The 24,991-nt window shown below is 34.4% G+C and overlaps 1 protein-coding gene across 5 annotated transcripts in view; it reads right to left on the bottom strand.

The window, feature by feature from the left end:
* LOC136036715 (ATP-dependent translocase ABCB1-like) overlaps window positions 1-24,991 on the bottom strand; it is a 207,981-nt gene that overhangs the window by 99,497 nt on the left and 83,493 nt on the right. For all 5 annotated transcript variants that reach the window (XM_065719053.1, XM_065719051.1, XM_065719054.1 and 2 more), the window contains one exon: window positions 6,528-6,752. In XM_065719053.1, coding sequence (XP_065575125.1) covers window positions 6,528-6,752 — 225 coding nt within the window. The remainder of the gene's footprint in view (window positions 1-6,527; window positions 6,753-24,991) is intronic.

Below are 24,991 nucleotides of genomic sequence, written 5' to 3'. Positions count from 1 at the left end.
TATATTATGTTCATTCGGTTCATCAAAAAGGCGCGTCTGCAATATCCCAAGAACGGCTATGGCCATTAATTTAAAATTTTCAGGGCATTCTGAGGAAGATATTAAAAGAGGTCAGAGGGCAATCAGTCCCCTCTCATTCCCTTTTTAGTTTGTCCTCACTCCAAAGATATCTGACCAAACTCGGGAATAGCCATCTTGTCAAAAACTGTCAAAAAGTCAAATAACTATACCTCCAGGGATTAAATAGCCCCACAGTCCCGGGAGAGTGTTTTAAGCTGTATAAGCAGCACTTTGTTCATATGCAAGGCTAGTTGTTGGGAAAAGAGGACAGGTTTGATCCTGAGTTTCCAAAAAGGCTAGGGTTATTAAAATTAAACTTTTAGAAAATGTCGAGGAGGATTTCAGGCAAAATCAAAACACTTTATATGCAGGAAGCCTTCTAAAAGACAATACAACAATATAATAATAATAATTTCTTTTTTTACACGATAAAACAAAAAAAAATAAGGAGAGTGCTAGGAATAACAAACAAAAAGAAATTTCAATATATAAAAATATAATATATACCCTTTAACAGCAAATCAATTAGATTACCGGGTAAAAACGGCCCAAAACAAATACAACATTATCAGCTAAAACAGTATTCAATCTCTCAAATATCACTGAAATATCCGTAGTAGCGGAATTACTAACAATAGCGTGATTATGGTAATATCGAAGAAAACAGAGTTGCTAATTCCAGTAATGAAACTACATTACTCGAATTGAATTTACATGCTTCATATAGAGAAAGGGATACATACCAAAAATAAATAAAATGGAGTAATAATAGAAGGTACTGTAAAGAAGGGCAAGACCTTGACGTGAGTAAAAGCCATGATTAGTGAAGATTTTTCAATAGCCTATTTGAAGCGTTTGTTTAAAGTCCACAAGAGCTTTTGCACGGAGCGTACTGCTGCACACTGCAAGTTTAGATTGCAAACCCTTTAATAATACTGGCACATCACATTGAAGTAGATCCATATGGCAATGCAAAAACTGTAGATGGCGATTTTACATTAAATACCTGGTACTCATATTTATCAACGTTCAGAACAAATTCAATATTAGAAAAAAGACAAGAAACAAGATCAACAGAGTGGTCGAGACCTAATCTCGTTCTTACTTAACAACAAGATATCGTCTGCATATACAACATATAAACTATTGGTGCAGCCTAGAAGGTAGGTATATTTAATATTATTTAACGTGTGATTAATGCAAATCTTGAATGAATTCAGGGATAAAACTCTACCTTGAAGAAACAACCCGACTGCATCTTCAGTTTAACATTTATAACTCCTGATACAGTGAATTAACTCATGATACAGCGAAAGAATATCAAAGCTGGCTACGGCAAACAGAGTCAAATGTCTTAACTAAATCAAGCGCAAAAAATTTGAAGTTCATGAACGTTCGTCTGAGCATTCTGTAATAAAGTAGCTAGTTCAAGATAAGCACGCTGAGAACCAAGGTGATTTGAATCTGAAAAGGTTCATATCAAGTTCACAATTTGTATTGAAGTGAGGCAGAAGAATGTATTCAAATACCTTTACTACCCTTAGATCGCAGGCAGCTATAATTATCCTATAGAATCACAATTCAAGGGATTTCCTGCGTTTCAAAATAGAAGTGGCAGTTCCACATAAAAATGGATCTGGAACATGCGAAGATGAACAAAAATCTGGAAAAATAATTGTAAACATGGCATCGAAACAACTGACTCTAAATTTAAGTCGTTCGCACAACAGAGCTCACGGGGAAAACAGTTTAGAGGAAAGATCTTTCAGAAAACAAATGTAAATTGCAATTAATTACATTAGAAATCCCTTTGTGATGATTAAGCCGTGCATCACTAGAAATACCAACACCAATGTCAGCAGATATATCAATCTTAGCTGAATTGATAAAAGGTCTCCATTGAGCTTCATTTTTGGAAAAATCAGAGTCGTCATAGTAAACAGTGAGTAAATACTGTTAAAAAACAGCTTAGACCTTTGTTTTAAAGCAAACAAACGTCTTCTCTTCGGTCACCCGCAGGCAAACTAAATCCTCAGCCACAATTTAGCACGGTTCTACACGATTGTTAATTCGGGATCTTCCTTCTAGAGAGAGCTACGGGTATTAGAACACACTGAGGTTAGAGAACAACAACTTCTTCATCACGTTTTAAACATTGAACATTAATGTGATAATAAACGTCCAAACGCATACAAGCTAGAGATAAGGCAGCACCAGTGCAAAGCAGGTAGAATAGGATTTGGACACTAGTCAAGAGTCCAGCTAGAGCAGTAATATATATAACGTTATTAGCATTAGGCCAATCCCTTTTGTAATACCGCTTCTTTACCTGTGCCCACCAAATTTCGAATAGTCTGATTCACTTACAGGGTGAAAGCTAGGAGTAACTAGTCATAATGAAGCTCATCGATCATCCATTGGCAAATAAGTTATAACAGTAGAACAAATGCAACATTTGCCAACGCGTGCTCCTCTGTGATGAATCTCGTCACAGACATAAAAAAAGCGTGTTTACAAATGGCTATTTAACGGTTATTTCAACTGTGATATGCTTAACCAGTCTACATGTGCTGACTTAATCTTTGAGTCCTTACTAAATAAGTGTGGAATTACGGAAATACACCTTTATTGCAGTTATAATGCCAATAATTGAGCTTTGTCAAACATTGAAACCGGACCAATCAGGAAGATCCTGACGACGATTAGACATTTGTGGAGGGTTTCAGCATCAAAGATTTTGAAGCCCCTAAAGTATACTTTACAAATAGGTCATACCATTTATTGCAATGAGAGTCGCCGAAGTTTGGCGGAAAAAAATATGTGCTGCTCTTCAAGCTCAAGCTCTATAAAGTTATCTTTCGAGAAATCCCGACACATTTGCCAGTTATTTAAATTCAATAAAACAGATTGCAGCGCCAGTCTAATATTTCAAAAACTAAAATTTCAAGAGGAAAATGCTCTGACACTATTGGAAACTATTTTTTTTTTGTTCTTTTTTCTTTTTTTTTAATGTAGATGACCAAGTCAATTCTTAAACAAACTTAAATTTTTCTCCACATTCCACCATGCAGATACAATCTCAAAAGAAGATTGTTGTACATTAAAATCAACACCGGCAATGAGCAATCTTTCTCATCAGCTTTACTGATTGATTGCATTGTTTCAGTTTGTCTAGCCTGTAAATTGTTTACCGTAAATACAAATCTGATATTTTAAGTATCAAAGAAAAAAGTTTTTGCTTAGCAGAATATTTCATTTGAGCTGTTAAGTTTATCTGGATACCCCTTTAGGGTGATCCGTATTGTGTTTTCATTTTATGTTTTTGTGTTCTAAAAAATTTAAACCTAGGTTAATTGGCATGATCCAAATGTTTGTTGGTGTAAGTTCGTGGCAAAACAAAATTACCGTATGCATGAGCTCTTTCTAAACCCATAAGAAAATGTTGTTTTTTCTTTTCAATTTTTTATTCTGTTTTATATACATATGTAGGAGTAAACTAATATTGTACTTTAACAAAGAAGTAATATCTTAGATACTTGACTAACTTAATTTGACTTAAGCACCTGTCGGGCACTATTTGGTGTAGAAGATGACGTCTCCCTCTTTTATCCACCTCTGTACGTGGTGGGTGGATTTTTGTTATTTCTGCTGTTTGCCGTTGTCAGAAACTCGGACAAGCGTCCAGATAATAGCTTCTTCAGTCTGCCCCCGGCTCACTTCCAATCGGTTTTTACAGGTTCAAAGCTGTAGATTGTTCTTTTGGGTGGATTCGGAGGCTTTCTCAACAGTTTTCTAGACTCTTGTTTGGTTTGGTCAGCTGCTTCCTTCAAAATCCAAGACTGAAGAGTAAACTTCATCAGATTTGTCAACGAAGTCAAACCAACGCAGACCTGTGATCCAGCTCAGGCTCTTTGACTGACAACGTTACTGATTTTGAAGGTAGTGGTTGATACTTGCCACATATTACAACAGGTCCATATAGCATCCCTGAGCAAACGATGGCCCTAAAAATCCGTGGTTTCGTTGTATGACTGAAATTTAGTCATCGCCAAAGACCACGATTTATTCAAAGCAAAAAGACACCTTGGATATTCTTGGTTGCAGCTCAGAGAGAAGAGAGCCATTTGATGAATATGAATAGCCCAGGCAGCCTATGTGAAATTAACCTCTTTATTAATGCTGTCAATTCTAACAGAAGAATAGGTAGCTGCAGTAGACGGCTGTATAACCCCAATTTTCCATTTAATCCAGTTTATAGCAGTCCTACTTCTCCAGCATCTTCACGTAGGATTCAGAGCACTTCCAACATCTCCTACATAGGATCCATCATCGATCTCTAAACTATAGCACAAACATGAGGCGTGAATTTATATTCACCATAAAGCAATCAATGACGACATTCAAGAGTTTTGGGGGTACAATAAATGAGCACTATGACACATAACGATTTTTTCGGTCATTTGGTTTTACGAACGATATTTCGACATCCATCCACAAGAACCATTGAGAAAAATTCTCCAGGCACTGAGAGAATAGTTATTCCACGGTAGCTGATGCAACTGCTTCTAGAGCCTTTCCTCCTCCACAAGCGTATGATGACGTCCTTTCGCCAATCTTCGGGATGATCAAAGTTTGCCATATAAAATATAACAAGGTTTAGAGAGTCAGAAGTATTTTGGAACCTTCATATTTGAGCAGCCTTGAGCTTAGGCCTCAGATACCATCAGTTTTATTATTTTTGAGCCTTCTCATCAGATTCTTAATTTGTTAGAGGCTGAAAGGCTAGCCTGAAAGTGGAACATCATCTTCCGTGCTTGAACTTTTAGGTTGCTTAGAATTAATGGAAGTGCCTTTGGGAGGCACAGGCGGTAATCTTTTGTTGAGGAGTGAGCAGGATTGTTCTTTCCATTGCTCAAAACAAGAACCATCATCAGAGAGAAGCCCCCAGTCCAATCCCAGCGTGGGAGCTTGAGATCTGGGAATTTGTGAACAGGCTATCCAATGTCTTCTTTTTAGCTGCTAATTCAATTTCAGTGGATTTTCTTTGAAGAAAACTGGATTTGACTCCGGTGGATGATCCTGTTCCACAATCCATTCAGCATTTGATAAATGGCCATATCTCCAAGAAGTCTTGCAATTCATTTGCTCTACAGCCATGGTTTATTCGTGTGGGTCCTCTTACCGTGAACAAGATGTGCCGCTTTGCTAAAATATAATTTATAATACTTCTAAGCATCTTCACTGTTATTAAGTACGCCAAGAAGCTAAAAGTAGTTTCATGTCTCAACAATATACTTCCGGAGTGTATCTGGCTCTTTCGAGTTCCTATCAGCTGTAGTTCTAGATTTTCTTTCAATCGCTGGGATTGGAGTCGAAGTTGGACGTTGGCACAAACAAGGCTGTGGTAAGCATTTCCAAGCTTGCCGGAATTAAAATAAGGAAATAACCAATGAAAAACAAGGATTTTTAAAGTGGAGGCTTTATCTTACTCAGCTCACTATTGGAATGGGAAATTGGAAATAAGTTCAAAAAAGTTTAATTAGAGTTTTTTTCACCTAATCCATACAAAATCCTTGTATGATTTCTTGCCATTGATTTTGATTAAAAAAATACGTTCACTGGATCTTTTTAAACTTCTAATTTTTTTTGACAGTTTTATACTCTACGTCATATGTATTGAGAGTTATATATAATATATCTAGACTGATACATATATATATATATATATATATATATATATATATATATATATATATATATATATATATATATATATATATATATATATATATATAAATATATATATATATATATATATATATATATATATATATATATATGTGTGTGTGTGTGTGTGTGTGTGTGTGTGTGTGTGTGTGTGTGTGTGTGTGTGTGTGTGTATGTATAGAGTGTTTTGTACAATGAGTGACTACATGAACAGTGAAACTATATATAAAATAACTTGAATTTTAAGATTTAGATTTAATTTGAACTTCCGATATGATTAATTATAATCACAAGATTATACAGTAGCATTAACAAAACTGTTTCACTGGACCTGTACTTCCCTTCTAGGCCAATTAAGTCACATAATAGTTATACTCATCAATATTGCATTCTTTGTTATATATACGTAGGAGTGAATTCATCTTATTTTTCGATAGAAAGTAAACACCTTACTTAGAAACAGTGAAATTTTTAACATAATTGCACGACTAAATTAGGCTCACTAAGCTTGATTAAACATAGTTCATTAGATTAACGCATTATCATTTCTTATTAAAATCTTTCGCTAAAAAAACATAGACGACGCTTGAATCACCAATGAAATAAATGAGTGAATAAAGGATTGACTCATATTGATATGATATAGACTTGATTAAGATGCTCTTTCTATGTCTCTCTGTGTAAACAAGGATTTCAATGCTGTAAAGATCTGACTATATAGCCATGAATCCATGTTTTACCTTTACGTCTGGTCTCGATGGATAGTTAAAATGAATATTTTCGAACTTGATATTCCCATTGAACTCGTTCGGCTGCTCTCCTTCATCTGAAGTGCTATCAATTCCGGGTATCCTTTCTATCACTTGAAATATAGCAGCAGCAGACGCTTTGGCAGTGGTGAATGATTCCAGATAACTTGGAAGTTGACCAATGCTGGAAGAAACTCCAAGAACACTAAAGAAAACCTGCAAAGTTTCGTGAGTGTATATCAAGTAATTAAATAACTGTATTAAAATTGAAATGGTAGTGTTGAGAAAATATAAAACAACAAAATAACCAGTTTTGCCAGCGTTTTGTAAGGTTGGCAAGAAAAACCTGCAAAATTGTGTGCGTATGTATAAAGTAGTTAAATAACTATTTTGTAATTGAAATGGTAGCGTTGAGAAAATATAAAACAATAAACAACCCAGTTTTGCCAGCCTTTTGTAAGGCCGGCAAGAAAACCTGCAAAATTTTGTGCGTATGCATGAAGTAGTAAAATAACTGTATTATAATTGACATGGTAGTGTTGAGAAAATTTAAAACAAATCTACCCAATTTTGCTAGCCTTTTGTAAGGCCGGCAAGAAACCTGCAAAATTTCGTGAGTGTACATCAAGTGACTAAATAACTGTATTATAATTGAAATGGTAGTGTTAAGAAAATATAAAACAACAAAATAACCAGTTTTAACAGCGTTTTGTAAGGTTGGCAAGAAAAACCTGCAAAATTGTGTGCGTATGTATAAAGTAGTTAAATAACTATTTTGTAATTGAAATGGTAGCGTTGAGAAAATATAAAACAATAAACAACCCAGTTTTGCCAGCTGCCAAGAATTCAGTTTAAGGCCGGCAATAAAACCTGCAAAATTTTGTGCGTATGCATCAAGTAGTTAAATAACTGTATTATAATTGACATGGTAGTGTTCAGAAAATTTAAAACAAAAAACTACCCAATTTTGCTAGCCTTTTGTAAGGCCGGCGAGAAACCTGCAAAATTTCGTGAGTGTACATCAAGTGACTAAATAACTGCATTATAATTGAAATGGTAGTGTTGAGAAAATATAAAACAACAAAATAACCAGTTTTGTAAGCCCAGCAAGAAAACCTGCAAATTCTTGTGCGTGTGCATCAAGTTATTAAATAACTGTACTATAATTGAAGTGGCAGTGTTTGGAAAGTTTTATACAGGAAAGGGATCAGTTTTTCAAGCCTTGTATTGTCTCCTTTATAAGATACCCTTTGCATTCAGTTTTATTTTACAGGTTTTATTTTTTATTTTATTTTTCCTGTTTTATAGTGTATGTCAGTTCTTTCATTATCTGGTCTCTCAATCGACTTAAACCATCCTCTCCTAGGTGCTATTGGGAATATATCTTACCCTTTGAACACAAAAGTACATTTTTTGAACCAGTTATTTTGAAAAATCTTTGAGGGCTTTAATAAGTGTAAGAAGCTAGTTCATTAGGACATGATGATCTTTTTACTGATTTGTATCTTGTAATTTTTGAACCGCTTCCTCAAAAAATTAAGTCATGAATCCATTCAGCAACATTTTGTAGTAGATAAAAATTTCCACCTGTAATACAATTACATATTAAAGGAGATAAAAATGTAAATAACTACAATTCTATCGCAATTTTATCTTGTTTGCCGAAGGCAGCTTTTCTGAATGATTAAATAAAAAAAACAAGTTTTTTAAACTGAAAGTAAGGAGCGACATTAAAACTTAAAACGAGCAGAAATTACTCCTACATGAAAGGAGCTGTTCCCTCCTCAACACCTCACTCTTTACGCTAAAGTTTGACCCTTTTTTACAACTCTACTCTTTAAAACAGTAAAAAACTTTAGCGTGAGGAGCGGGGCGTTGAGGAGGGGACAGCCCCTATATATGGAGTAATTTCTGTTCTTTTTATGTTTTAATGTTACTCCTTACTTTCAGTTAAAAAAACTTCTTTTTTTTATTTAATTTCTGAACGTTTTTGAATTAATGCATGTTTCGATTTTGGCTCTCCGCACATGAATAATTAAAACAAAATTTGCATATTATTTTTTTTTTGTTAAAAGGCTTTCTCACAGTTTTGATTGGATGATTTTGAGAAAAAGAGCGCGGGATTAGGTCTAGTTACCCTCAAATTTTTTGGTTATTTAAAAAGGAAACTAGAACTTTTGAATTTTTAAGAACGTTTTTATTAGTAAAAATACAAGTAACTTACGAATTAACTTGCGTAACGAACTTCTATATTCGTATGTTTTTATTACGTATATGAGGGGTTTCACCCCCTCATCAATACCTCGGTCTTTACACTAAAGTTTAAACTTTGTCCCAATTCCTTAAGAATGACCTCTGAATCACAAAGGCCCTAGAACAAATAGTTTAAATTAATAAAATTACTTTAGCGTAAAGAGCGAGGAGGTATTAGAAGGAGGTGAACTCTTCATATGCGTAATAATTTCTGTTATTTTTAATTTTTAATGCTGCTCCTTATTTTCAGTTGAAAAAAATTTTCACGTTTATTTTTTCATTGTTTTTTCAAAAATGCTAAAAAATCCTGCTCCCCCTTCATGGAAATTTTCTTCCCTCATTACAAATTCCTCCATGGAAAGTTCCCGCCGCATAAACCCCTCCCTTCAACCCTCCACCCAACCAAAAAATCCCCCTGGAAGTATCTTTACCCTTCTCAATAACCATTACTATATGCAAACACTGGTCAAAGCTTGTAACTTGCAGCGCCTCCCACGGGGATTGTGGAGGAGTAAGTCGTTCCCGAAGACATAGTTATTAGGTTTTTTGACAATTCTGAATAAAATAACTATCTCAGAATTTTGAGCCAGTGACTTTGGGGAAAAAAGAGCGTGGAGGGGGCCTAGGTGCCCTCCATTTTTTGGTTACTTGAAAAGGACACTAAAACATTTAATTTCCGTTAGAATGAGCCCTGTCGTGAAATTCTAGGACCACTGGGTCGATACTATCACCCCTGGGAAAAAACAAAGAAACACGCATCCGTGATCTGTCTTGTGGCCAAAAATACAAAATTCCACATTTTTGTAGATACGAGCTTGAAACTTCTACTGTAGGGTTTTCTGATATGCTGAATCTGATGAGATTTTCGTTAATATTCTATGATTTTTAAGGGGTGTTTTCCCCTATTTTCTAAAATAAGGTAAATTCTCTGAGACTCTTAACTTTTGATGGGTAAGTCTAAACTTGATGAAACTTATATATTTAAAATCAGCATCAAAAACCAACTCTTTTGATGTAACTGTTGTTATAAAAATTCCATTTTTTAGAGTTTCGGTTACAATTGAGCCGAGTCACTCCTTACTGCAGTTCGTTACCACAAACTGTTTGAAAGATCAAATCTGCAGCCAGAGTTGCAACACGGTCAGTTCCAAAAGTGCTAAAATTACCTATGTTTTTATGTCAGGCTATTTCGAACCTAGCACCAATTGTTCAAAACAAACACGGCAAATAGGCGGTCCATGTCGACCTGGCTTCCATTTCGGTTTTCGAACCCTCCATTAGAGGAGCTATCGAAGCTCGTCCTTGACAGAGCAAAGTCTTTGCAATCAATTCAATAAAGTACAGCTCATCCGGTCTACCTTGAGCAGGGTACTCCCTGCCAAGAATATCAGTAAACGAGTTTCGCCCGACGATCGGTCACAACATGGAATAGCTTGCCGGCAGAGGTAATCCCGGATCCATCCTTTGACAAGTTCAACAGAAGGAACGACAAATATGTCATATTGGAAAATGAGGTAATTACCAGGACAGGTGGCACATCATCACCTGTGCTGGAGCCGCGAAGACTGTAATAAAAAAAGATATGGTATGTATTTAAATTCTGCAGCCAGTTAGTCTCTTCTAGTTGAGTCATCAACGGTCATATGTAGGGATACGTAGATCTCTCTTTGACTTCCTTTCGGTTTGTCTATGAAGAAACTTCTGTTGTTCAAATTATCAAAGTAAAACTTCAAAAGACTTATACTATACATGTCAAAATAAACCGGTGGTTTGAGTATTTCCACTTAAATAAAGGGCAATTCATTATTGAGGCTCAATTTTAGCCAACATTCCCTATTTCAAAATAATTTTTAATTCCAAAATAAATTAACAGTCTTGGTAAGAAATAAGAAAATAAAACTAAATATTTGATATATAATGATATTAATTGCTGAAATCTCACCAACTCAAGATTTTGTTTCACCGAATTTACACCGATTTTTCACCGGGCCGAATTTACAGCTTTGACGCTTTGATCATAAAAAAAAGAGCAAAAGAGGGATTTCGATTTTCAATGAAAAAATCAAATCCAGCCCACCATCACCCATATCCAGTTATGCACTTATTTACTTTTATATATATTTTTTTCTTTTAAAGGTCTTAATTAAAACTTTCCCTGGTTTTAGTTTTCCACAAAATTTTAAGAATAAATAGAGACAGTCTAGTCTAAGAAACCAAGGTAGAAAGTAGAAAGGTAAAGTAGAAAGTACTAAAGTAGAAAGGTAGTAACATAGTGTAAGGAAAGGAAGTATGTCTGTCGGTTCAACATTCTTGAAGGCTCACTATTTACATCTCATGCTACGTCATATATTATGTCGGTTTTACTTCTTTCACTTCTTCAACGTCGCTGATTAGACTGTATATGGATGAAATCACACCATCAGTAATTCTTTTTCAAATGCCTTCATACCAAACTCTGCTATAAACTTTAAAACTGTTTCCGTGAAACTGTGCTATAAAAAATAAAAATATTTGCTATAAATATATTCCTATATATAAGATAAGACTCGTTGTTAGGAAAGAGTTCGAAAAAATTTTGTAACGAATTGTTGGCAAAAGTTCTAATTTTTACTACACCTTATTATCTGTACACGGTTCCTCAGGTATTTGGAATTATTTTACCTTTCCCTATGCATCAGGAATTGTTAAGAAATAAAAAGTTTGACTTTGCTATAAAAATGATGAAATATGGATTACATTCCAGAAGTGCAGAAAATATATCGTTCAGACGAACGATATTCGTTTATATAAGATTTTCATATAAATCCTGTCAGTTGCGCCCGTGTTTAAACAGTGTTGGTATTAATCGGCGGTGTTTTCATTTTCTTCTATTAAATGCTGTAGTTTTGTTAAATGATACATTTTTTTTTACTTCTTATGTTGTATTTTGCTTATATGTTTGTAGTTATTTTCTTATTTACTTTCTTTACAATATTATAACAGCATTTTCAATGTTTTGTACGGAACGTAGAGACAAAATATTATTATTATAACCTAAAAGGAGTTGGAGTCCCATAGCACAATGTAAAAGATTAGCTTTTATTTATGACTTATAATAATCGTCTTCCACTACACTTGCAGGGGGATAAAAGTCTTGCATTTATACTTGTATAGCCTGAGTCTGCTGCTCAGTAGGAGCTTCACCCAGGCCGCTCAGCGCGTCCCCAGGTGGCTGATAGGGGAGTGTACAAGCGATATGTAGGATACCTCCATAAGAGGGAGGGACCAAGGAGGGAACTTGTCTCAGGGGTTCCATAACAGAAACTGGGGCAACCTTGCTTGGGGGTCGTATATACAAAAGAGGAAAAAGAATGTCCATCAAATGTGCATTTAAAAGAGCGCACCGGTATGCACAGACATCCCGTGAATTATAAACCTTCTCCCAGTAATTGGTTAAATTGCAAGGTGACGCAGAGCCCCATCTTGGGAGGATAGTCTCTAGGAGGGCAACTGCGGCAGGGCGCAAGATCCAGGTCAATGGATAGGTGCTTCTGCAATGGACTTTGTCAAGTCTTTTGGGGTACCCGCAAGAACGAGAACCTTGGGGTCAGCTCTATCACCACTTGTGGAATGGCACCCCTCGAGAATTATGGCATAACAAACGACACAGCATTTGCACCATATTCCGATTAATGGATAATTCTTCAGGGCTTTGTCTGTTTTTGTTGGCGTTTTCAGGCAGAAAAACCTTTTCCTAACTAATTTATCTACTATGGATTGTCTCTCCGTAGTAGCATAGTATTTGTGGGCAGGAATATACAATGAATCGTAGGTAATATTTTTGAGATTCTCTATCCAGGATTTCGACTCTTGCTGATATACAAAAAAACAAGTTTTTTCAACTGAAAGTAAGGAGTTACATCAAAACTTAAAACGCACAGAAATTACTTCGTATATGAAAGAGGCTGCTTCCTCATCAACGCCCCGCTCTTTACGCTAAAGTTTTTTACTGTTTTAGAAAGAAGAATTGAGAGAAAGAGTCAAACTTTAGCGTAAAGAGCGGGGCGTTGATGAGGAAGCAGCCTCTTTCATATACGAAGTAATTTCTGTGCGTTTTAAGTTTTGATGTCACTCCTTACTTTCAGTTGAAAAAACTTGTTTTTTTGTATTTAATTTCTGAACGTTTTTGAATCAATGCATGTTTTGATTTTGGCTCTCCGCAGAGGAATAATCAAAACGAAATTTGAATATTTTTCTTGGGGGGGGGGCTAAATGGCTTTCTCATAATTTTGATCGAATGATTTTGAGAAAAAAAGAGCGGGGGCGAAGCCTAGTTGCCCTTTTTTACGAATCTTTTTATTGGTAAAAGGTTTACGTAGCTTATAAATTAGCTTACGTAAAGAACTTATGTATTCTCATGTTTTTATTACATATATGAGGGGATTCGCCCCATCGTCAGTACCTCGCTCTTTACACTAAAGCTTAAATTTTATCCCAATTCATTAAGAATGACCCCTGAATCACAAAAGCCGTAGAATAAATAGTTGAAATTACTAAAAATACTTTAGCGTAAAGAGCTAGGTATCATAAGGAGGTGAGCCCCTTATATGGGTAATAATTTCTGTTTGTTTTAAGTTTTATTGCTGTTCCTTACTTCAAGCTGAAAAAGCTTTTTCACATTTATTTTTTATATTTTTTTTTAAATAATGCTAGTAAATCCTGCTCTCCCTTCATGGAAGTTTTCTTTTCCCATGACAAATTCTCGATGGAAAGTTCCCCCAGCATATCCCCCTCTTCTCAACCCCTCCCCCCAACCAAAAAAATCCTCCTGAAAACGCCTGTATACTTCCCAATAACCATTACTATATGTAAGCACAGGTCAAAGTTTGTAACTTGTTGCCCCTCCCACGGGGACTGTGGGGGAGTAAGTCGTCCCCAAAGACATAGTTATAAGGTTTTTCGACTACGCTGAATAAAATGGCTATCTCAGAATTTTGATCCGTTGACTTTGGGAAAATAATTAGCGTGGGAGGGGGCCTAGGTGCCCTCCAATTTTTTTGGTCACTTAAAAAGGGCACTAGAACTTTTCATTTCCGTTAGAATGAGCCCTCTTGCAACATTCTAGGACAACTGGGTCGATACGATCACCCCTGGGAAAAAAAAAACAAAAAAACAAAAAAACAAAAAAACAAATAAACACGCATCCGTGATCTGCCTTCTGGCAAAAAATGCAAAATTCCACATTTTTGTAGATAGGAGCTCGAAACTTCTACAATAGGGTTCTCTGATACGCTGAATCTGATGGTGTGATTTTCGTTAAGATTCTATGACTTTTAGGGGGTGTTTCCCCCTATTTTCTAAAATAACGCAAATTTTCTCAGGCTCGTAACTTTTGATGGGTAAGACTAAACTTGATGAAACTTATATATTTAAAACCAGCATTAAAATGCGATTCTTTTGATATAGCTATTGGTATCAAAATTCCATTTTTTAGAGTTTTGGTTACTATTGAGCCGGGTCGCTCCTTACTACAGTTCGTTACCACGAACTGTTTGATTACCACGAACTGTTTGAAAAAGAGCATTGCAAAGGGCTGAAAACCATGTTGTGATCAAGATGGACCCACAAAGCCTCAATTTGTACTGAAGGTCCCAGGAATTCTCGCTGTCAAGTTCTAAGCGCTTCGGTGTAGATTTGTCGGCTTAAGTGTTGTCGGCTTAGAAGCTTTGGTGTAGATTTGAGAAGATCTTTTGGTCCCTGCACTACATTTGTTTCTGGGACCATTGGTTTTCCTGAGGCCCAAATAACTTCAATAATTTAAAATATATGAAAATTATAACTTGGAATGTTACGACGTTAAAAAAATAGCAATCGTAAAAAAAATTACAATGAAAAACCAAGTGCAGCTAAGGGGTTATCCTATAAGAATTGTGTACTACAAAATTTGTTTAGACAAATCAGCTTCTACATAAATGGAACGATGGTGAGCACAAGCGACAAACTTTCAAATTATGCAAGTTAAATACAATTTATTTTGATGACTCCAACGATCTACAAGCTATTGAGAGGTTTGGCTATTGTATATGAATATAAAATGGACACTGGCACTAGCAATATACTTAGAGATGCGAACGCTAAAGATTTACACTTGGTTGTGAAAATAAAGCACGAGATAATTAATATACTACAATGGTTTCCCCCCAACGTTAACTTTTGTTACTTTGGCCACTGAGAAATTAAGAACTAGTAGAAATAATATACTTTTTTCGAGAAAAACAATTCTTACAAAACGAAAATAGATCCTAATAAATCATAAATTGTTCTTACGAAATAGAAAATACCTGCTAAAAAACAAAAAATACTTCTTACAAAACAAAAATAGTTCATACAGTAAAAATACATCCTAAAAGATCGCAAATTCTTTTTAAAAAATAAAAAATGCATCTTATGCAAAAACATTATGCAAAAAGTAATTCTTACAAAATAAAAGTAAATCCTAAACAATTGCGAATTCATCTTACTAAATGCAAAAAACTTCTATAAAAAAAAATAATTCTTACAAAACTAAAATACGTCCTAAGAAATCAGAGATTGTTCTCAAAAATACAAAATACTTGTTACAAAACATCTTGTTTACAAAACATTTTGCTAAAAAGCAAAAAATTGTTACAACACAAAAACACATCATAAGTAATAACAAATTCTTATTAAGTCATGCAAAATACCTTTTTTCGAAGCATAAATAAATCTTACAAAACGAAATACATCATAAACAATCACAAACTATTCTTAAGAAATACGAAATACATCCAAAAAATTAGATATTGTTCCTACAAAAAAACAAAATACTTATTAAAAAACAAAACAATAATTCTTCCAAAAAGAAAATATATTCTAAGAAATCACAAATTCTTCTTACATCATACAAAATAACTCTTACGGGACAAAACGATTATTCTTACAAAACAAGAATACATCCTAAGAAATCAGATACTCTTGTTAGGAAACAAAAAGTACTTCTTATAATTCAAAAAATAATTCATACAAAAGAAAAATGCATCCATAGAAATTACTAATTCTTATTACAAAACAAATAATGGTTGTCACAAAACAAAAAAAAAATTCTTACAAAACAAAAATACATCTTAAGAAACCAGAGATTCATACAAAATTCATAAGAAATTCATACAAAATACTTCTCACAAAAAAAAAATATTTCTCACAAACTAAAATACATCCTAAAAATTCACAAATGTTTCATCCAAATTAAAATAATTCCTTCAGAACGAAACTACATCCTAATTGATCATAAACGGTTCTTAAAAAATATAAAATACATCCTAAGAAATCAGAGGTTGTTCTTACAAAACAAAAAAACAATTCTTACAAAAAAAAATACATCCTAAGAAATCACAAATTCATCTTACGAAACAAAATATTCTTTAAAAGACAAATACACTCTAAACAATCACAGACTATTCTTACAAAGCCAAAAATAATTCTTACAAAAAAAATACTTCCTAAAATCACGAAATATTCCTATTTAATACAAAATTTTTCTTTCATAATACAAAATTCTTCTTACAAAACAAAAAAATAATTCTTAAAAAACAAAATACATCCTAAGAGATCACAACTTATTCTTACAAAATACAAACTTCTTACAAAACAAGAAATGATTCTTACAAAACAAAAAAACATCCTAAGAAATCACAGAATCATCTTACGAAGCAAAAACAATTCTTTCAAAACTAAAATACATCATAAGCAATCACATACAATTCTTACAAAACACAAAATACGTGTTAAAAAACAAAAAAATGCTACTTACAAAGCAAAAAGATGCTATAAAACAAAAATACATCCCAAAAGACCACAAACTCTTCTTACAAAATAAAAGATACTTCTTACAAATAAAAAAAAAAATACAAAACAGAAATACATTCTAAGAAATAGCAAATTCTTCTTTCAAAATACAAACTATTTCTTACAAAACGAAAATACATCCTAACCAATCACAAACAGTTCATACAAAATACGTCCTAAGAAATCAGAGATTGTTCTTACAAAATACAAAATACTTGTTACAAAACAAAATATACTTCTTACGAAAGAAAAAATTATTTTTACAACATGAAAATACATCCTAAGAAATCTCAAATTCTTCTTACATCATACAAAATACTTCTTACAATGCAAAATATAATTCTTACTAGGATGCAATTATTTGTATCTTGATAAATTCCCAATTCATTAGCATCTAACTCTAAACACTTGAGATAATCAAAACTCGTCATCTCTATGAGGGAAAATGAAAGGATGACAGCGGCAGGAATATGAAATACTGTTAAAACAATCTAAGATTTTTTAGGATGCATTTTTTGTAGGAATCAATTTTGGTTATGTAAGAAATATTTTGTATTTTATAATAAGAATTTGTGATTGTTTAGGATGTACTTTTGTTCTACAAGAATTATTCTTTTTTTGTAAGAATTATATTATATTTTGTAAGAAGAATATGTGATCTCTTAGGATGTATGTTCGTTTTGTAAGAATTCTTTTTGTTTTGTAATAAGTTCTTTTTTTGTAACAAGTATTCTCTATTTTGTACGGACAGTTTGTGATTGTTAGGATTATTAGTTTGTGATTAGGATTGTTAGGATTTTTTTGTTTGTGATTAGGATTGTTAGTTTGTGATTAGGATTGTTAGGATTATTAGTTTGTGTGTTAGGATTGTTAGTTTGTGATTATTTTCATTTTGTAAGAATTAGTTTTTGCTTTGTAAGAAGTATTTTGTATGATGTAAGAAGAATTTATGATTTCTATGATTTTTTAAAGAATAATTCAATGCTTCGCAAGACGAATTTTTTGTTTTGTAACAAGTATTTTGTACATTGTAAGAACAATCTCTAATTCTTCAGCATAAATTTTGTATTTCGTATGATTCGTTTGTGATTGGCTAGGATGTATTTTCGTTATGTAAGAATTAGTTTGTATTTCGTAAGAAGAATTTGCAATTTCCTAGGATATGTTTCTGTTTCGGAAACATTTTTGTTTTGTAAGAAGAGTTTGTGGTCTTTTGGCATGTATTTGTGTTTTGTCAGAACTTTTGTTTCGTAAGAAGTGTTTTATATGATGTAAGACGAATTTGTGATTTCTTAGGATGTTTTTTGTTTTGTAAGAATTATTTTTTGCTTTGTAAGTAATATTTTTTTTTTACAAGTATTTGTTTTTTGTAAGAACCGTTTTTGATTGTAGAGGACGTATTTTGTATTTTGTAAGATCTGTTTATGATTGCTTAGGATGTATTTTAGTTTTGTAAGAATTGTGTTTCCTTCGTAAGAAGATTTTGTGATTTCTTTTGATATCTTTGTAAGAAGATTGATTTTGTGGTCTTTTGGGATGTATTATTTTTTGTTTCGTAAGAAGTATTTTGTATGACGTAAGAAAAATTTGTGATTTCTTAGGATGTATTTTTATTTTTTAAGGAATTACATTTTTTCTTTGTAAGAAGTATTTTTTCGTTTTTTAACAAGTATTTTGTATTTTGTAACGGCCACTTGTGATTGTTTAGGAAGTATTGTCGTTCTGTAACAATTGTTTTTGCTTCGTAAGATGATTTTGTGATTTCTTTGGATGTGTTTTTGTTTTGTAAGAAGAAAATTGTAAAAATAAATCTTGATCTCTTAGGATGTATCTTTCTTTTGTAAGAATCTTTTTTTTTTATTTTGTAAGAAGTATTTTGTATGATGCAAGAAGAATTTGTATTTTATAGGAATACTTTGTGATTTTTACTATATATTTTTGCTTAGTAAGAATTATTTTTGATTTGTGAGAATGATTTGCGATTGTTTAGGGATTATTTTTGTTTTGTAGGAAGTATTTTTGTTTTGTAAGAAGAATTTGTGATTTCTTAAGATGTATTTTGGTTTGTAAGAATAAATTTTTGTTTTGTGAGATGAATTATGTATTTTGAATGAACATTCTCTGATTTCTTAAGATGTATTTTTTGTAAGATTTATTTTTGTTTTGTAAGAAGTATTAGTATTTTTAAGAAGAATTTGTGATTGTTTAGGATGCATTTTTGTATTTTAAGAGTTATTTTTATTATTTTTTGTTTTGTAATAAGAATTTGTGATTTCTTACGAACGGGTGATCGGATCTCAATGAAATTTGATATTTAGAAGGATATCGTGTCTCAGAGCTCAATTTTAAATCCCAAACAGATCTGGTGACATTGGGGGGGGGGGGGGTGTTCGGAGGTAGAAACCTAAAACTTGGAAAAACTTAGAGTGGAGGGATCGGGATGAAACTTGGTGGGAAAAATAAGCACAAATCCTAGATACACAATTGACATAACTGGAACGGATCTCCTCTCTTTGGGGTAGTTGGGGGGGGGTGTTAATTATGAAAATTTTGAAAAAATGAGGTATTTTTAACTTACGAACGGGTGACCGAATCTCAATGAAATTTGATATTTAGAAGGATATCGTGTCTCAGAGCTCTTATTTTAAATCCCAAACCGGATCTGGTGACATTGGGGGGGGGGAAGTTGGGAGGGGGAAACCTAAAATATTGGAAAACACTTAGAGTGGAGGGATCAGGATGAAACTTGGTAAGAAAAATAAGCACAAGTCTTAGATACATAACTGACATAACCGGAACGGATCCGCTCTCTTTGGGGTAGTTGGGGGGGGGGTGTTAATTCAGAAAAAATAGAAAAAAGAGGTATTTTAACTTACAAACGGGTGATCGGATCTCAATAAAATATGATATTTAGAAGGATATCATGACTCAGAGCTCTTATTTTAAATCCCGAACAGATCTGGTGACATTGGGGGGAGTGGGGAGGGGGAAACCTAAAACTTGGAAAACACTTAGAGTGGAGGGATAGGGATGAAACTTGGTGGGAGAAATAAGCACAAATCCTAGATATATGATTGACATAACCGGAACAGATCCGCTCTCTTTAGGGTAGTTGGGGGGGGGGGGGGGGGGGTAATTCTGAAAAAATAAAAAATGAGGTATTTTTAACTTAAGAACGGGTTATCGGATCTCAATGAAATTTGTCATTTAGAAGTATATTGTGTCTCAGAGCTCTTGTTTTAAATACCGACCGGATCTGGTGACATGGGGGGAGTTGGGAGGGGGAAACCTAAAACTAGAAAAACACTTAGAGCGGAGGGATCGGGAAGAAACTTGGTGGGAAAAATAAGCACAAGTCCTAGATACATGATTGACATAACCGGAACAGATCTGCTCTCTTTGGGGTAGTTGGGGGGGGGGGGTAATTCTTAAAAATTAGAAAAAATGAGGTATTTTTAACTTACGAAAGGGTGATCGGATCTCAACGAAATTTGATATTTCGAAGGATATCATGTCTCAAAGCGCTTATTTAAGTCCCGACCGGATCTGGTGACATTGGGGGAGTTTGGGGTGGGGGAAACTAAAATCATGGAAAACGCTTAGATTGCAGGGATCGGGATGAAACTTGGTGGGAAAAATAAGCAGAAGTCTTGGATACGTGATTTACATAATTGGAACGGATCCGCTCTATTGGGGGGGGTTAATTCTGAAAAATTAGAAATGACGTATTTTTAACTTACGAAGGAGTCATCAGATCTTCATGAAACTTCATATTTAGAAGGACCTCGTGACTCAGATCTCCTATTTTAAATATCAAGCGGATCCAGCGTAATTGGGGGGGGGGGCAGTTGAGGGGAACCGGAAATCTTAGAAAATACTTAAAGTGGTGAGATCAGGATGAAACTGGATTGGAAGAATAAAAACCTGTCTAAGACACGTGACTGACATAATCGGACCGGATCTGCTCTCTTTGGTGGAGTTGGGGGGGGGGAATTTTGAAAATTGAGGTATTTGTAACTTACGAAAGGGAGACCAGATCTTAATGAAATTCGATATTTAGAAGGGTCTTGCGCTTTAAAGCTCTAATTTTAAATTCCGACCAGATCCTGTGACGTTAGGGGGAGTTGGAGGGAGAAACCGGAATTCTTGGAAAACGTGAAAATTGGGGTATTTTTATTTTACGAATAGGTGATCGGATCTTAATTAAAGTTGATATTTAGAAATAATTTATGTCTCAGAGCTCTTATTTCAAATCCCGACCAGATCTTTTGACAGTGGGGGGGAGGGGGTTGGAGGGGGAAATCTTGGAAAACACTTGGAGTGGAGGAATCGGGATGAAGCTTGGTGGATAGAATAAGCAAATGTCCTTCATACGTGATTGACGGAACCGTACTGGATTCGCTCTCTTTGGGGGAGCTGGGGGAGGGATTCAGTGATTTGGCGAGTTTGGTGCTTCTGGACGTGCTAGGACGATGAAAATTGGTAGGCGTGTCAGGGAGCTGCACAAATTGACTTGATAAAATCGTTTTCCCAGATTCGACCATCTGGGGGGCTAAAGGGAGAGGAAATATTAGAAAAAATTAGGTGTTTATAACATACGAGTGGGTGATCGGATCTTAATGAATTTTGATATTTAGAAGGACATCGTGACTCAGAGCTCTTATTTTAAGTCCTGACCGGCATTAAGCCTCTTATTTTTCTTTTAAATCAATCTATTGATTCATAGAATTTTGCTAGAGCTCATACTATATGATCTCTTGGCTCTTAGCTCTTCTTGCCTCGTCACAAGTGCCATATGAGCTCTTAGCTCTTGTTGTTTTGTAAGAATTATTTTTGTTTTGTAAGAAGTATTTTGTATTTTGTAAGAAGAATTTGTGATTGTTTAGGATACATTTTTGTTCTGCAAGATTTATCTTTTGTTTTATAAGAGGAATTCCGATGTTTAGGATGTATTTTTGATTTTGCGTTGTAAGAAGTATTTTGTATTTCGTAAGAGGAATTTGTGATCTTTTAGGATTTATTTTGTATTGCATGATTTATTTTTGCATTGTAAGAAAATATTTTTGTTTTGTAACAAGTATTTGTCTTTTTTAAGAACAGTTTTCCATTGCTTAGGATCTATTTTCGTTTTGTAAAAATTATTTTTCTCGTAAAAAGTATTTCGTAAGATTTGATAAGAATTTTGATTTCTTAGAATGTATTTTTGCTTTTGAGTTATATTTCGCTTTATAAGAAGATTTTTTTGTAAGAAGTATTTTGTATTTTGTAAGAACAATCTTTGACTTTTTTGATGAATTTTTGTTTTTTGAATTAGTTTTGTTTTGTTAAAAGTATTGTTTGCTTTTTAAAAAAGAATTCGTGATTTCTTAGGATGTATTTTCTGTTTTGTAAGAATTTTTGTTTTGTAATAAGTATTTTGTGAGAAGAATATATGATCTTTTAGGATGTTTTTTTGTTTTGTAATAAATATTTTTTGTTTCGTAATAAGAATTTGCGATTTCTTTTGATGTGCGCTGGAGGGTGTCATGGGGCTGGAACCTTGTGTCACGCTGGCCTGAATTACCAGAAGTCATCAGAAGAGACGTGACTGGGGGCTCTTCATTAAGTTTAAAGATTGAATCTAGTCTAAACGGATGTTTTTGCAGAAAAATGTCTGGAAATACTTTAGGTGTGATAGTGTATGCCATAAGGTACCACACGTTATTCACTGAGTGCCACAGACAAGACATTACCACGGAACATTTTAATCTAACAATGAAATGGCAAGTTTCCACTGTTCAAATAAAAACAATGGTTACTCATAGTTTATAAAGTTATTTTAGAGGGTAAATGGTTGCAAAGCTCCTAGGAATGATAATATGAGGCAGAGTGGTAATACTTTCCAGCCATAAATTACCAGTAAGGTAGCGGCATACAAAATCATGGAATTGGCAGAGCTTTGAGCGAAATTGGCGTTATCAGATCTGTGGAATCAGGGACAGAAGTGGTAAATCTGGAATTGACGCTACTGGAGTCAGATTTGAAGTAGGGATCGGAGGGAGCATAGCGAGAAGTAAAATTGGTTGAGCCACAATGGAAGCAATTAGAATCGGAGGTGGAACCGTTGTAACAGGGATCAGAATTGCGGGAAGTAGAATTGGATGTCACTTTATTAAAAAAAATAATATCTAAATTTATGGAGTTCCAGAGGGGTAGTAACGGTGCACGGTGGCGCATTCGTTTCTAAAGTGCAGGTAGTGCTAGAAAATAAAGGTTAACATCTATATTTATTTTGGTAAAAAAAACTACTCCTCAGAAAAGTGGCGTTTTCAAGCATTTAGTGGTGCCAAGCAACAATTTTAGCCAAAAGAATGCCAAAAAGGAGGAAATTCTGAGATAGTCAATTGATTTGGAATTACCAAAAAAAACTATACGTGTAATTAGCCTCGAGTTTCAGAGGCAGTAAGGCTGTACGGTGGCACATTTGTGTCTAAAGGTGCGGATAGTCCTACAAAATAAACGGCTAACACAGACATTTATCTTGACCAAAAAGTCTGCCCCCCCCCCAGCAAAGCGGCATTTTCAGCCTATGTGTGGTGCAAAACAACAATTCTAGCCAAAAGAAGGCCAAAAAGCTATTGTGTGAAAATTCTGAGATAGTCAATTGATTTAAAATTATCAAAAAACTATACGCGTATTGAGCCTCCAGTTTCAGGGGCAGAAATGCAGTACGGTGGCGCATTCGTTTCAAAAGGTGTAGGTAGTCCTACATAATAAGGGTTAACAAAGACAATTATTTTAGCCGAAAAAGAGAAAACAGCAAAACGGCCTTTCCAGCCGATTTGGGGTGCAAAACAACAATTATAGCCAAAGAAGTCGACAAAAGCTATTGCATGAAAATTCTGAGACAGTCAATTTATTTAAAATTATCAAAAACTATACACATGTTGAGTCTGCCTCAGAAGCAGTACTGCCGTACGGTGGCGCATTCGTTTTTAATAGTTGCAGGTAAACCTATAAAATAAGGGTTAACGTAGAAATGTGTTTTAGCCAAAAAAATACTTTCCCACAGCAAAGCGGCGTTTTCAACTGATTTTTGGCGCAAAACAGCAATTCTAGTCAAACAAGTCCAAAAAAGCTAATGCTTGAAAATTCTGAGATAGTCAACTGATTTAGAACTATAAAAAAAACTATGCGCGTATCGAGGCTCGAGTTTCGCAGGTGGGAATGCCGTACGATGGCGCAATCGTTTCTAATAGGTGCAGGTAATCCTACAAAGTAATGTAGGATTAACACAGTTAACACAGACATTTATTTTAGCCAAAAAGTCCGTCCCCCAGCGATGCGGCACTTTCAGCTGATTTGTGGTGCAAAAGAACAATTCTAGCCAAAGGAAGGCCGAAAAGCTATTGCGTAAAAATTCTCAGATAGTCAATTGATTTAGAATTATCAAAAAACTATACGCATATCGATCCTCGAGTTTCAGAGGTGGCAGTGCCGTAAGGTAGCACATTCGTTTCTAAAAGGTGCAGATAATCCTACAAAACAAGAGGATTAAAATATTCAATTAACTAGTCAAAAAGATTGCGTCAGAGTAATGTGATTTTTTCCACCATTAGGGGGTGAAAAACAGCAATTCTAGCCAAAGGAATCCAAAATTCTTTATTTTTGCACATAGGAGCCTTGTAAAACGTGAACTAAAGCGTAACCAAAACTTTACCTCTAATAATCATCCCCCCCCCATCCGGAATTGATTGCTAGTATGGGCAGGCCTCATGTTGTCACGGTGGCGTGAATACGAATAGTCTTGGATTAAACAAACGTGGGATTTTCATTAAAAGATCTCAGAAATAGCTATTAATATGGCTTAAATTTACTTCTTATACCCCCCCCCGCATGGCATTACCTGCTAGGACCTCCTCAACACGCACTTTCTCCAAACTCTATTCCCTGAACCATAAACTTGGGTTTTATCTTCAGTAAATATCAATATTTGTTTTTAATACAATTATATGGAACCCAGAAAAAGCTTAGCCATGTTTGGCAGCTATTTTTTGCCCAATTCCCCTGTACACCAATCGGTACTATGAACATCTGCATCTTGTACCACGAGCAATTTTAGATTATGCCAAGAGGCAATTCGTGTTTTAATTAAGATGTATATTTGTTTTCACTAATGGTGGTTAAGAAACAAATTTACCTAATCCCTGTTGACGTCTAGTATCGTGTCATATATCAAAACGTGATTATTCGTTTCTCACTAGTGTAAATTTGGGAGGGATGAAAATTTCTGATTTAATCGTGCTAATAGACTATGATTAGTGACCACCCAGAACCCATATGATCTTTGTGATTGTTTTATTTTCTCCATTTTGATG

This window comes from Artemia franciscana, chromosome 15 (assembly GCF_032884065.1).
Source record: "Artemia franciscana chromosome 15, ASM3288406v1, whole genome shotgun sequence".
Classification (NCBI taxonomy): Eukaryota; Metazoa; Arthropoda; class Branchiopoda; order Anostraca; family Artemiidae; genus Artemia; species Artemia franciscana.
Note: the sequence above shows the minus strand (reverse complement) of the source record. Positions and strands in the feature narration are given on the sequence as shown.